Source organism: Lactuca serriola, chromosome 9, assembly GCF_051521515.1.
Source record: "Lactuca serriola cultivar US96UC23 chromosome 9, Lser_US96UC23_V15, whole genome shotgun sequence".
In the NCBI taxonomy this organism is placed as follows: domain Eukaryota; kingdom Viridiplantae; phylum Streptophyta; class Magnoliopsida; order Asterales; family Asteraceae; genus Lactuca; species Lactuca serriola.
The window spans coordinates 1,034,317-1,048,840 of NC_136416.1; the positions used below are offsets into that span (position 1 = coordinate 1,034,317).

The 14,524-nt window shown below is 38.6% G+C and overlaps 2 protein-coding genes across 2 annotated transcripts; one reads left to right on the forward strand and one right to left on the reverse strand.

Annotated features, from left to right (window-relative positions):
- Positions 1-7,225: 7,225 nt before the first annotated feature.
- On the forward strand, positions 7,226-8,379 carry LOC145075175 (autophagy-related protein 8i-like). The gene is made up of 5 exons (XM_079021474.1): positions 7,226-7,382; positions 7,467-7,522; positions 7,742-7,794; positions 7,965-8,083; positions 8,170-8,379. The coding sequence occupies exons 1-5, from the start codon at positions 7,343-7,345 to the stop codon at positions 8,271-8,273; spliced, it is 372 nt and encodes a 123-aa protein (XP_078877600.1). The 5' UTR covers positions 7,226-7,342; the 3' UTR covers positions 8,274-8,379.
- Positions 8,380-8,660: 281 nt separating this feature from the next.
- LOC145075174 (RING/U-box superfamily protein) lies at positions 8,661-12,870 on the reverse strand. Its single transcript, XM_079021473.1, has 7 exons — positions 12,549-12,870; positions 12,083-12,385; positions 11,054-11,262; positions 10,933-10,981; positions 10,680-10,769; positions 10,531-10,593; positions 8,661-10,423 (listed from the first exon to the last, which is right to left on the reverse strand). The coding sequence occupies exons 1-7, from the start codon at positions 12,714-12,716 to the stop codon at positions 8,891-8,893; spliced, it is 2,415 nt and encodes an 804-aa protein (XP_078877599.1). The 5' UTR covers positions 12,717-12,870; the 3' UTR covers positions 8,661-8,890.
- Between the last annotated feature and the right edge of the window lie 1,654 nt (positions 12,871-14,524).

The following is a 14,524-nucleotide window of genomic DNA, read 5'->3' on the forward strand; positions in this document are numbered from 1 at the left end:
GTTGACAGGATGTCCCAATATCTCAAGAAAATCTTTTTGGGGGACGGATTCCAATTCGTATGCAAAGGGTGGTTCAACCTTTTTAACATTCAGGAGCGTGTGTACAAGGAGCTATGTGTGGAGTTCTTTTCCACGGTCACATTTCATGACAATGTCATAGATCCTACTTTTCCCCGTGCTTTGGTGTTTCGGTTAGGCGGGGAGTATCGGGAGTGCGGCCTAGTGGAGTTTTCTCGCCGTATGGGGCTGTATGAAGCTCATGAGACTATCACTCATGAGTTTATTTTGTTTTTGTGGGATGCCACGCAGGTCTATGCTGATGGAGTCTCGGGGTCAGAGTTTTGGAGTAACATTGCTACTGGAGTTTTTAATTCCGGTGTATCGCCAGAGAGCAGCATCAAAAGCCCGATACACCGCCTCATCCATCGTTTAATCACTTTCTCCATCCATCACAAACGCCACGGTGATAAAGTTACTAAAAGTAACTTGTTCTTTTTATGGTGCATCCTGCAACCGGGTGTTTGCTGCAATATCCCATATTTCTTGGCCCGGTATTTGACAGACTATGCGACAAGCGCTCGTCTGGGAAGCCCCATTTGTTGAGGGCATTTTGTTACCCGATTGGCCCGCTCTTATGACCTTCTTGTTCCTGCAATTACTCATTCCCTAACATGTATTGAGGGGAATGATTTTAGCATGGGGTATCTGGAAACAATGAGAGTGGTGAAAAATTATGGCACACATTGGGGAATCCTTGGCGATGATGATGATGATGACGAGGAGCCGGCCGACCAACCTACACCAGAACCAAGACCGAGGCGCAGGAACGTGAGAGGAAGGGGAGACCGCGGGCAGCCAATACACCCACCTGCTTCCATGGTTGGTACGCCTTTTGGGAGTGATATGGCTGGTTACTTTGACCAGTTATCGTTGAGTGTCAATTGGATAGGTGGCACTATGGAGAATGTTGTCCGACATCTTGGGGTGGAGCAATCGCCTCATTTAGGGTATCATTACCCGATTTGCCCACGATGGTCGGAGTTTGGCGGACGCGGAGGTGATGGAGCTGGAACCAGTGGAGCACATGATGATGAGGAGGATGATTGATCGTTATTTATTTTTATTATGTTTAGTTTGTTTTTATTTTTATGGGATTGTAAGAACTATTTTGAATATTATGTTACTTTTATTCTTCGTTGGTGGTTGTTTCTCAGAAATTGCTAGGAGCGCCTAGAGAGGATAGCGAGTTATAAGTGCGTACGTCTTTAGCCGGGAGTGTTTAAAGTAGAGAGTCGAGACCCATATTTTCAAAATAAGTGTGGGGTGAGTCAAGAGAGTGGAGAGTCAGCAAAAGAGTCAAAAACTGATGAATTTAGAAGAGTCTTAATACATTAAGACATTGGATTAAATTAAGACATTAGAAGAAGATTTGGCAAAAAATTTCTACTTGCCCAGTTTTCACGACGTGAACTTTTTCTTATTCACGTCGTCAGTCAGTTATCAGGAGGTTCTCAGAATACGCGTAATTACGATTTCACGTTGTGAATTGTCTTACACTCACGTCGTGAATCTGAGATTTTTACAAGTTCACGGCCCTTGACATTTTAGTCTTCCATGGGTTGATACTATTCTTCTTGTCATTATTATCAAGATTATTTTGGCTCGTGTTTACTACCATACAATGTGGCGTATGCTTTCCCACATTGGTCATTCTATTTTTGGAGATTTACACCACGTTTGAAGACGATTGAAGGCTCGATTTCATGTTTTGCCAGTACATTCCTTATTTCGCGAGTTCCAGATCCAAGTTTCTATTTTGGGAGTCCATATTCAAGATGCACATTTTCCACACTTTTGGAGATGTTTACGCTACTATCCCAGGGGAGTCTGTTCCTTTTTCTCCCTTTTATTTAATTTTGATTTATTTTATGCATACAATGCGGGCGTTGTATGAAATAAGTGTGTGGTAGGGGTAGAAAAAGTAAATTGCTAGATAATGATAGAATTTGATAGTAAAAATTTGAAATTTAAAAATTGAAATTTTTAATAATTGAATCTAGTAATAATAATTTGAACTGTAGTTGCTAGTGTTATGTGGGATGATCCGATAAAAGTTCAAATGTTTAGTTGAGCCAATACACGTTATAGTGCATTTGTGGCCTCCTTTATTTTAGTGAAATCATGGAACAAAAACATAACCCCGCTTGGTTTGAGGGATGCAATATGTTTAGCAGCCTAAACCTGAAATGTATCCAGGAAAATTGTTATCATTAACCAATAAAGGTTGAGGTTGAGCGCCTCTGCTTAAGCATGTAGGTTTTTAGTGAAAAAAGTGAGGTACATGTAATAAAAAAAAGAGAGAATTGCAAGAAAAGTTTGAAGAATTTTGGAGCAATTAAAGTGAAGATCAAAAGATCAAAATTCCAAGAAATTCAAAAAGTTGAAGATACCAGAAATTAAATCAAACAAGGTGGTGAATTCAAAGAAATCAAAGATCAAATTATCAAGGAAGTGAAGAATTCCAAAAGAGCTCCATAGTGGTATCATAGATTGTAATTCTAGATTATGTATGTTTTGGTTGCTCAACTAAAAATACCTTGAGGATAAGGAGGTTTTCTGCGGATGGGTTCGGAGGGTTGCATAAAATGAGAATTGTTCGGAAAAAGTGGGCAAGTGTTTATGAAGATTGTGAGTATTTAAAGTATGGGGGGTACTTTAGGAAAATTTTAGACACAAATGCATGCGTTGAGGTCTTGGCATAATGGCTGAGCTGGAGTCGGATTGTTCTATATGATGTTAGTAATCAAGGGTTAAGTTTAAATTTGCTTGAGGGTAAGCAAAGTCTAAGTGTGGGGTATTTTGATATTGTCATATTTATACTTATTTTTAGGCAATATTTAAGTACATTTTTATTAATAAGTTGGTAATTTGTTTAGAATAATGGTACTTATGAGCTTAAATGTTATTTGCAGCCAAAAAGAAGACATTTTGAAGAAAATGGACTAAAAGCGTTAAAGAAAGAAACTTTGGGAATTAAAAGATTAAAAGAGAAGAAAATCTGGAAAAAGCGTTCTCACGTCGTGGGAACTTGAAGATTCACGACGTGAGAGTTGGTTCTAGAAGATATGTACGCGGGTGAAGGGATCCTTGACGGGCACGGTTATCTGAAACTCACGACGTGAATATCTTATTATTCACGACGTGAATTTGTGAAAATCAGCAACTATATAAATCCTTGACCATTACGAAGAGAAGAGACTTTTGGCAAGAGAGAGGAGTTCTAGAAGACGATTTTGAACAGAGAAAAGTTATGGGAAGAGGCTTTCAACACCAAAAAGAGTGAAGGTCCATAATTTAGTTTATTTTTGTTAATTAAGAACATGTTTCATATCACTTTAATTTGTGTTAGTGTGTTAGTTGCTATGATGAGCAACTGAATCTAGCTACTCTTGTTTAGCTAGATGAAGCTTCTAACTTATGAATAGCTTAATTTTTATGGATTTATTTAGTTGGTAAAATTGCTTGTGTTTGATTTGAATTACCTAGCATGCTTGTGTTTGTTTCTCTAATTGCTTGATTGCATGTTCTGTGTAGTTTAGTGACCATTAACTGCATGAACTTGTTTACCTAATGATTTAGTGAACATTGAATTGTTAGAGCTAGGATTGACCAATCTTAGTTAGTAATTAGAATAAATAAACTTAGCTGTGTTAGAGAACGCGGATTGTGACTATAATTGTGTTTATATAACAAATCTTACATAGCATATTTACATTCATAATTAGTTCTGTGTTTAATTGTGTGTGAATATACATAGTTTGACATGAATTAGTTAATTATTGGTAAAGTTAGAACTAAATTACTAATACAATTAAAACCAACTCGATAGTCCATAATCATTAGCTAGCCATAAGGAAGAAGTGGATTCAAACTAGACAAGAGTGTGTTTTTACTTATTGAATTTGAGTTAAGTTCGTCTGATCTTGTAAAATCAGATAAAACCCCCTTTTAACTTGTTAATAATTAGGTTAATTTAATAGTAAGTAGATTAATTAGTAACACCGTTCCCTGTAATCGACACCTGACTTACCCAAGCTATACTGTAAGCCGACTAGGTACACTGCCTATAAGTACACAGTTAGTTTAAGTTTGTTAGGTTATAAATATTAAAATTAGTGGGTTCTTTTGTGCACATCACCTCTGGAGTTGCTCAACTCGCAAGGGGAGATCCAAAACCAACAAAAGGGATCAAACTAGAAAACCCTAGCTAGATCTAATGAATAAGATGGCAAGATCAAAGCTTTATACCTCCAGAAGCTCCTCAAGGTGAACTAGATGCGGATTATTAAAGCCCAATGCCACCCCAAGCTTGCTTGACAACTTCTTCTTCTTGAATGGACACTAAAATGGTCGCAAATGCACTCCTTAAGATCAAAACACACTCTCAAATGGTATTTGAAACATCCCAAAAACACGGTCTGAAAATTTTGTTTTAATTTAATAATAAAAACCATAGTCATCATACGTCATAGAAAAATCATAAACAATGTATCTCACAATACTATAACAAATGTCATGAATATCAGAGTATAAACATCCTAGGCTGATCAAATGGTGTATGCACTGCAACCTTCCTGAGGTCCTCTTTGGAAACCTGAAGTACCTGAACCCAAAACTGAAAACTGTAAGCACGAAGCTTAGTGAGTCTCCCCAAACTACCACATACCATACAATAACTCATATAACACATATTGGGCCTTGCCCACTGCATCGGGCCCCGCCCGGCATCAGATCGAAGTCCGGACTAGCTTCGGCCCCACCCACTGCATCGGGCCCCGCCCGGCATCGGACCGAAGTCCGGACTAGCTTGGGCCCCACCCACTGCAACCTTCCCGAGCTCCTTTTTGGAAACCTGAAGTACCTGAAACCAAAACTGAAAACTGTAAGCACGAAGCTTAGTGAGTCTCCCCAAACTACCACATACTATACAATAACTCATATAACACATATTGGGCCTTGCCCACTGCATCGGTCCCCGCGCAGCATCAGACCGAAGTCCGGACTAGCTTCGGCCCCACCCACTGCACCGGGCCTCGCCCGGCATCGGACCGTAGTCTGGAATAGCTTGGGCCCCGCTCACTGCATCGGGCCCCATCCAGCATCGGACCGGAGTCCGGAATGCCCCGCCCACTGCATCCCCCCCCCCCCCGGCATCGGACCGAAGTCCGGAATACTTTGAACATAACATAAACATAAACATATAACATAATCACATATACTGCATCGGGCTTTCCCGGCATATCGGACCGAAGCCTGGAACATATAACACATAACACAAACATGCATGAATCACAAAGACATCAAGCATACATAACTACTTCTCGAGACCAACCCGGCATCGGACCGAAGTCCAGAACATATAAACTGCATCGGGCTAACCCCGACATCGAGCTTACCCCGGCATATTGTAACTACATAAACGGGTCGGCATTGGTGCCTTAGACCCATTCCTACTGGAGGAAAGCTCACCTCACACTGCTGAAGTCCTGCTGATAAAACCCTAGTTGTTGGATGACAGATTCCCGAATCTGTCAACATCAAAATAACACCCAATTAATAATTGGGTTCCAACACATATATAAGTCTAGGCTTGGGTAAAGGCTACTTTACCCCTAACTTAGCTTGATTCAAGCTCAAGGCCCAATCCAACGGCCCAAAAGTCTAATAATGAACCCAAGCCCATCATATGACCTAATTTTCCAAATTTGGTCTAAGCCTCTGCATGGTCTTCCCATAAGGCCCAATTGTTCAGTCCAGTCCAACATGTCTCATTCTAAGGGCCCAATATCATACAACCATCTAGGCCCAAACTATGGCCCATTTATGGCCCAATTTTCAAATTGGGCCCAAACCCTCATATGGGCCTTACCCTAAAGCCCATCTAATTGTTCAAGTCCATGTGATAATTCTTGGATAGCCCATTATTGGCCCAATTACCAAAACCCAATAGAAAGGCTTTCATATAATAATAAAAAACAACCCTTATGAATAGTATTTTTTGTGTTTTTATAATTTGACCACAAAAGTTTCTTATTTCATATTGTTGTTACAAACCTACTTTCTTATTTTATATTTTGTCATATAAGTTTCTTATTTTGGTAGATTTGGTCCCTAGACTTTCATATATTGACAAATTTCTCATCTTTATTTTTTAGAATTGCACTTTCCACCCCTTACTTTGTATAATGGCACTTTCCACTCATTTACTTTGTAAAATGTTACTTTTACATCCTCAATGATAATTTCCACCCCCCTTCAAATTTTAAATATCGCCATGTTTGCAGGTTTGGCCCCTAAACTTTCGTATGTCAGCAACTTTAGTCCCCTCCGAAAACCATGCACACAAAACAATATGATGAATAGTAGTAGATTCCTTTTGTGTGACTAGAACATAGTAAGAAAAACCCCGTCCGCGTCCCCCACAAAACGGGGATGTAACAATTTCTAGTTATTATATATAATAAAAAAAACATCCTCTTATCAATAGTATACTTTTGTATTTTCTTAATTTGCCTACAAAAGTTTTCTTATTTCACATTTTGGCCACAAATCTACTTTCTTATTTCATATTATGGCCACAAAAGTTTCTTATGTTGGCAGATTTGGTTTCTAGACTTTCACATTATCAATTTTCTCTCCCTTATTTTCTAGAATGGCACTTTCCACCCCCTTACTTTATAGAGTGGCACTTTCCATCCCTTTACTTTGCAAAATGTCACTTTTACACCCTCAAATTTATATAACGACAATTTCCACTCCTTCACCTTTTGAATATTACCATGTTTTCAGATTTAATCCCTAGACTTTCGTATGTCGACAACTTTAGTCCCCTCCGAAATCGTGCACAGAGAACTATAAAAATGATGAATAATAGTATTTTTCTTCTTTATGACTAAAACATAATAAGTAAATCTCGTCTGCACCTCCCATGAAACAGGAGCATGCAATTTCTAGTTGAAATAAATAAAAAGCAGATTAGATTGATGAATAGTAATATTTTTCTTTTATATGAATAAAACATACTAAGCAAATCTCGTCTAATCTCCCACGAAACGGAAGGAGGCAATTTCTAGTTAAAATAAATAAAAACGATTAGATTTGTTTTTAAAAAAATAAATAAATAAATAGGATAAGATAAGGGCCAGGCCCAAACCAATTTATTATAAATAAGGAGAGCTGAGGGGAGATTGGAGTTGGACCATAGGGGTTGCCGTGTCAATTTTATCTAATTTTCCAGTTGCAGTTGATAGCTATCGGAATAGGTATTGGAGGTGAAGTGGAGATGGGAAAATCTACTGCGTTCAAGGAAACTTACTCGTTTGGTTTGTTTCTTCCCTCTTCCTTTCTCTCTCTCTTTTTTTTTCCGATCTAATGGGTTGATTAATTCATAATTTGCAAAATCGCAGAGGAGCGATGCCAGGAATCACAGGACATCATCGCCAGATACCCCGATCGTCTCCCTGTAATTAGTTTACTCCCGATAAATAATATTGTTATGTATTACAATTCCAAATCAATCTGTGAGTTTTGGTCAACATATGTGTTTGTGTGCCTTTCTTCCTATTCCAATATTATAGCAGTAGAACTGGATGCTGGAATTTGGATGACATAGCTAACCTCTGCGACCATTTTGGTGTCTCTTGTTTTTGTTTAATAATATATTTTATTCTATTTTATGCAGGTGGTAGTGGAAAGATATACAAAAACCGACCTTCCTGAGATGGAAAAGAAGAAGTAAGTATTTCGTTTACAAGTTTGTAATGGCTTCCATGTTTGATCATGATAGCATATAATATTAGCTAAGAATGTTTTGCTATAGAAAAAGAATCTAAAATCATCAAACAAGAAACAATAAAATTGATCTCCGGATATGATTACTGATTAGTTTTTGTTGTGATTTGCAGATATTTGGTACCCCGGGACATGTCAATTGGGCAATTTATTCACATACTTAGCGGCAGGCTCCATTTGACTCCTGGAAAGGCTCTATTCGTATTCGTGCACAACACATTACCTCAGACATGTATGTTATATTGTTATGTCATCATCATCATAATTCATGTCTGTTTGTTAGCTTTTATTTATGAGATTTTTTTTTTGTATTTGCAGCCAGCCTGATAGAGTCGGTTTATGAATCATTTAAGGATGAGGATGGCTTCTTATACATGTGCTACAGCAGTGAGAAGACATTTGGCAACAGCACTTCATTCTAATTATATATAAGTTGTATATTATTTTACTGGAATGTGTGAAATGTGAATTGTTAAAAAGCCTAGTTTCCCTTGTATATTTATTGCAAGTATTGTTTGTGGTTATCAATATCATGGTAGCAAGTCGTTGGCAAAAGAAAAATAAAAACACATCTCATGGATGGGCGTTGTGTGTCTTTAACATTGCTTTGGGCTCTCTCCATCTCCAAGCAAGCAACAAGGCAATTGTGTGTGTGCGTGTAGGTAAAAAAACTTTTAACAAAATCGGTTGACAAATTGAGTATGCTTCTTGCTAAAAGATGATGTATGGATATGTTTGTGGTATAAATTAAAGCTCCTGCCTGCATGCATCTTCTAAAGATTACCAGAAAGTAATTGAATACCATCAAATCAAATCAAATCAAATCCAATCCAATTAACGGATGGATGGAAGGAAGGAATAGTATTTTATAATCTTTTACGGGGGTGTATACACAAAAAGTCATAAACAAAAGCAACTACAACTTGGTTGAAAAATAAACAGATAACTTGTATAAATTTTTATATATATCCTCCTCCACTCCCATGAAAAACCATCCATTTTTCATCAAAATTCAAAACAAACATTGATCCCATGAAAACTAGGAGGGTCTTTTCTGGATTAGCCTATGACCTCCACCATTTCGCCACACACCTCGCACGGGTATGGTGTCCTTTGATGCTTCCTCATCCTCTGACGCCTCAGCAGCATGATTACTATTATTACCATTGAGATCAAGAAGTGCAGCCATGGAGCCATTACCAAGCCGAACCCTATGAAACTTTGAGGTTTTTTTCCTTTGCTGTTTACCACCAGCACCTTCTTCTTCTTCTTCCAGACTCTTCTTCGGGGGCTTTAGGAGGAGGAGTTGACCATCTCCATCAGCAATCGTTGTTTTCCCTTTATTAGCCCGATACCCGTCCTTTGACAGCATCTCCACCTCCTCTTCTTCAGGCGGTCGGTAGTTGGATTGCAACTCCCGCACACTCTCCAGTATGCTGTTTGTTAGCTGCTTGTTACCAACAGCAACAGACTTCCCTTTACCTTTACCTTTACTGTTGGTACTAGTACTAGTACTAGTACTAGTACCACTGCTACTGCTGCTGGTGGTGTTTTTGTTTCCTTTCTGGATCAGAGTTCGATTGGCATTGTAAACTGCAAGAAGCTCCTTCTCCTTACGAGGATCAGGACATAGCCTAGCCAAGTCAACAACAAGATGCGACAATCCAAACTGCTCCACATACACCAGATAAGTCTCTGCGTCAATCCCACCTTTCCGATACTCCCCAGATATCTCCTTGAACGCACCATATCTATCTTCATCCCGACCCAAACCCTCACGTATCTTTTCCACCATCGACTTATTTGCAGCATAAACATGCTGCTCCACACTTGCAGTTGCAGGCGTATGCAATGTCGATGAAACCGGAGGGAAATCAGATACCAGATTAGGAGCCGATGATGAATGGCTAATTCTGCTCTTGTTCTTCCAACCGCTGGAAGAGGAAGATGAAGATGAACCAACAGCACTTGGTTGACTAGAAGAGGCCTGCTGCACATGCACATTTACAGGCAGCCTCTGGTTGACTGCCAACTTAACCGATGATCCATGTGTATTACTTTGAGGTCTAGAAACTGCTGATGCTGATGCTGACTGATTATTGTTGAAACGAGTGGGTGCTGGCCACGCCGGAGCTGAATTGAGAACGTTCACCTTCTTCTTGTTCTGCCGGCGTAGTTTTTCTGCCATGGTGTTTCTTCCACCACCACCACCACCACCTTCTGCAGCAGGCTTTTGAGCGGTACCACTAGGTCCGGCGCCGGCGGTGGAGAGTGGAGGGAAAGCCGACTCCTCCAGTGCTCCATTTCTTGGCCTATGTGAAACAGCCATAAGATATCTTGGATCAGATTCTGTAACTAGCCCTTCAAATGACTCAACTAACGGGTCAAAACCATTTCTGTTAGCATCAGATGCTTCTGGAAATCTGCTGCCATTCACATTGTTAGCTGTCTCCAGGCTGGCTTCAATTGCTCTCGATAGTTCCGCTTCCGACAGATCACGTTGAAATGTATTTCGTCTTCCGTGTCTGTTATTTTGTTCGTTGCTTCGTCGATATGTGAAGCTGGTCGGTAACTACCCAAAACACAGAAAACATCTCAACTTTTTATTTTTTAAATAAAATAAAATAAAAATACATTAATGGCTCGTGTCTTTCTCTGACTACACAACAGCCAGCATACCTGCAAAACAGCATTGCGCTTTGCTCGTGACATGCGACCTCCATGCTCCAAGGCATTGTGCCTCTGGAAATTTAACACCAGTTCGGTTACAAATTACAACACTTGTTTCGAGGTGCTTTTTTAGCTAGATAAATAAGACAATTAATTACCTTCATTTCAGCTTCGGATGGAAAAACAACAAACTTCTTGGAAAGGCAAGACTCATCCTCACACAAATGATGTTCTTGGCGAAAATGAATCTGCAACACGACATATTGCTCTTGATTAATTATATTATACGTAGCACCACAACACCAATGATTCATTCGTCGATATTATAATATACTCATAGAAAAATATAAAATCAATCTCAGCAACGAATTGAATTCACTGGCTTGGTTTTGAAATAGAAAAACAACTCGCCTCCAAGTCATCATAATTCTTGTAATACTCGTATTGACCAGGATTTTGTCTGCATACATTCAAAAGAAAAAGTTTAAATAACTTGCATCAGTCGACAGAGATGATGGCTCAAAAATTGTACCTTTGGCATATATGGCAAGTGTAATGTTCGGTAGACATATGTGTGTAAAGCTCATTGTCCCCATAAAATGGTGACCGGCAGAATTCACATAAAGGATGTCCCTGAAACCCACCTCTTTCACTTTCAGTTCCATCAACTTCAGAGTCACCTGTGTTTATATGTTGTTTCAATTGGGCTTTCGAATAAAGCTTCTGCTCACAGATAAATACCTGATGCATTCCATATGTACATAAAACAATCACATCAGACAACTAAAGAAACTCCAAAGGCTAAAGAAACAACTTTAATAAATAAAGAGTCAAGAAACAAAACATGCATGCACTAAAGAATTACCAAAATATCTTATTTAGTCTTTTTCATAAGACCAGTTATAACATACAACTGAGCTTGGGATTATTCACCATTACTGCAGAATCATGTGTTTGAAAAGGAACATGCCTTACCAAGCAAATGATATCAGCTATGATGACATTGCAACCAGAATTAACTGCAACGTGTTGACTGTGCAATAAAATAGATTATATAATAGCTGCTAAACAAACTTTTCCAAAATCAAAGTCATGTTTTGACTTTGCACAAAGAACCAATATGGCAATAAAAACCACCAGACTTGTCGAATTAAACAAGTTACAATTGATATGTGATCACCTAGCCACATTAAACGTGCATCCTATGCCAAGTGTAGATATATTTTCAAGCTATTCATGCTAATGTGTTCATTTAACTCCCAAAGACTCCACGTCCAAGTATAAACGATAAATTAAATATGTTTGATGTTAATCACCATATCACAAAATTTCAAACTTTTCAGAGTCAGTGTCTTAAGTAATACTAATTAGTACATCTGCATCCATACAGCATACCTAGCTTCTTAGATTGCAAGTTTCAGTAATCTAGACAATCCCATTGTGCACGCCACTAAAAATATATTTGGCTCAGAGCTTTCCAATGAAAACATAAGAACATGCAATACTTATATATAACAGCGGGCACAGAGAAAGTATAAAAAAGATAGAACTCGAAAATAACCTTCCTTCCTTCCAGGCAGAGGCTGCACATAAACAACTTATGCTGGTGGAACAGATGACCCTTAAGCTGATGGATGTCACGAAACCTAGCTTTTCTCTTGGAGCTATTACTGGTGTTCTCCTCTATCTTGTCACAAACACTACAAGAAAGCCTACACATGGCCTTGACCATTTTGTATTGATCCAAATCATCAAAGTAGGCCTGTGTGTCTTCATGGTACCAATATGAGCCAGATCGACCTTCTTTATCTTCGGAAGGGAAGACCGAGAAGTCATTTATCATCTTAGTGTAGTCCCCTAAAGCCTGCAAAAAAACCCCAATCACATAAAACACAGCAGTTTCGGAAATAACATCAGCTTAATGCGAACTATTCATCGAATGAGCGATCACCAGATATGGCATATGGGTAACAACGTTACTATACTATTATAGTTGGAGATGGATCAACAAGAGATTAGAAAGAAACCTTGGTAACAAAGATAAGGGTTGACTCGGTTTTGCAGATGCAGCAGCGGCGATCACTACAGATAAACCGAAGACGAGCAACGCATGTGGAACAAACCTCTTTGTGTCCACAAGATCCGTAAGCAACCCATTCTAGGCTCTCTGCACACACAGCACAGGTATCGTCCATCCTCTCTTTGAATCACAAACTGGGATTGATAGAATCGGTGAGGACAGGCACCACAATTGACGTTTTGCGGCAGCTAGGGTTCGTACAGGGAAGGAAGAATTGGGGATTCTAGACGTCGGTTAAAATGATGGGAAAGGTCGGCAAGATCTTAATCCGGGTTCAAATCTTTCTAATCGGTTTAAGATAAGTTGAGACCATAAGCAGTCCTTACGATTTAGATATTTAACTTTTGACCCCCACGAGGTCTTTCGTTTTCGCTTTTTTCATCGTAAAAAAAAAAACAAAAAAGTCTTTGAGTTTTGGAGCATTTATTTGAAAAGACTATTTTTTGGTTAATGACATGTTAGGCCCAACAAAATATATATTTTGGTTTAAAAAGTCTTTTATGAAGAAAAAAAAATTGTGATAAGGGCGCTTAAATTTAGTATTTACTTGCTAAAAGATGGGAAAAAAACTCTATTTACCCGATTCCATCACTTTCAAATTAAATGAACGTGTATATGTAAGTAGTAACATGGCAAATTAATGACACGATACTTCCATGTTGTTGAGTTGCTCGAAACCTTAAAATGGACCATTCTCATCTACCTAATTCATCTTTTCGGTTAAACCATGTTCCATTGCGCCTCAAATCAAATCATTGCCAACAAAAAAAATGTTGTATTCATCACAATACTCCAACAATAGCAATAAAAACACATACACTCAGTTTGTTCCTATGTACGATTATATGATTGTCCCATCCAAGCTCGACAAAGGACTTCAAGGACGATTTATAACCCCGCATGAAAGTTACACAACTTCCCTAACACGATGGTAAGCTGAATGTTATTGAGCAGAACCCTAAATTTGTATGTGTAATATGAATGAAATGTAGTTAAGCAAAACCAAAATTTATGAAATATGATTATTCACGTAACATCAACTTGTACCAACTTTGAACAATTTACACATTTGTTTTTTGTGAAAATGTTATGTTCATGCTCTAACCTCATATTCCCTCTAATCCATACATCTTTTTTTTTGCTATGTGTGGAATATATAACGTATGAAAAAATAAGTTTCACGTGTTTTTCATTTTGGGTTTAAAAGGTCATTATTCTATTTTTTGCGTGTTATGGATCCTTATACTTTCAAATAATGGGTTAAAAGAGGGAATGTGACCATTTGTATCCGGTTATGACAGTTTCCATCGCCCATGTAAGCTCCAGGTTGGCATGTGGACCGACATTAAGAACGAGGGTTTCCATCGGCCACTTCACACAACTTCGTTCCCCTAATTTATCGCAAGAATCATATAAGTTCCCCTAATTTATCGTAAGAAGCATAAAACCTAAATCCTTCAACGATAGCTGGTCAAATAGTTGTCAACGTCGGAGTAGTCATACTTTGGAGTAACCCAGCTGAACCCATCCCTAATTGTGGTTGTCGTTACCCTTCAAAGAAGAGAATGTCGTGGACGTTGCCCAATCCACCTCGGAGGTTCTTCAACTGTCCATTTTCGATGGTAAGAAATCTCGTTTTAGTTGATTGTAACACTCTTTATACGAATGTGAATTGAATGATAGTATATTTGTTACAACTGAACGAGGTAAAATGTAACTACATTGATTGGATTGATCCTGAGCTTGAAGGACCATATGCACACTACAAGACCATGCTCAAAGAAATGAGAAGGGATGTGAATGGAGATGCACATTGTTGTTCTGCAAGGACGGAGGCAAAAATGAAGGATATGCAAAGTATGATGATGGATGAACAACAACTCTTTACTACACATGTGTTGAAACTGACTTAACAATGGGAGA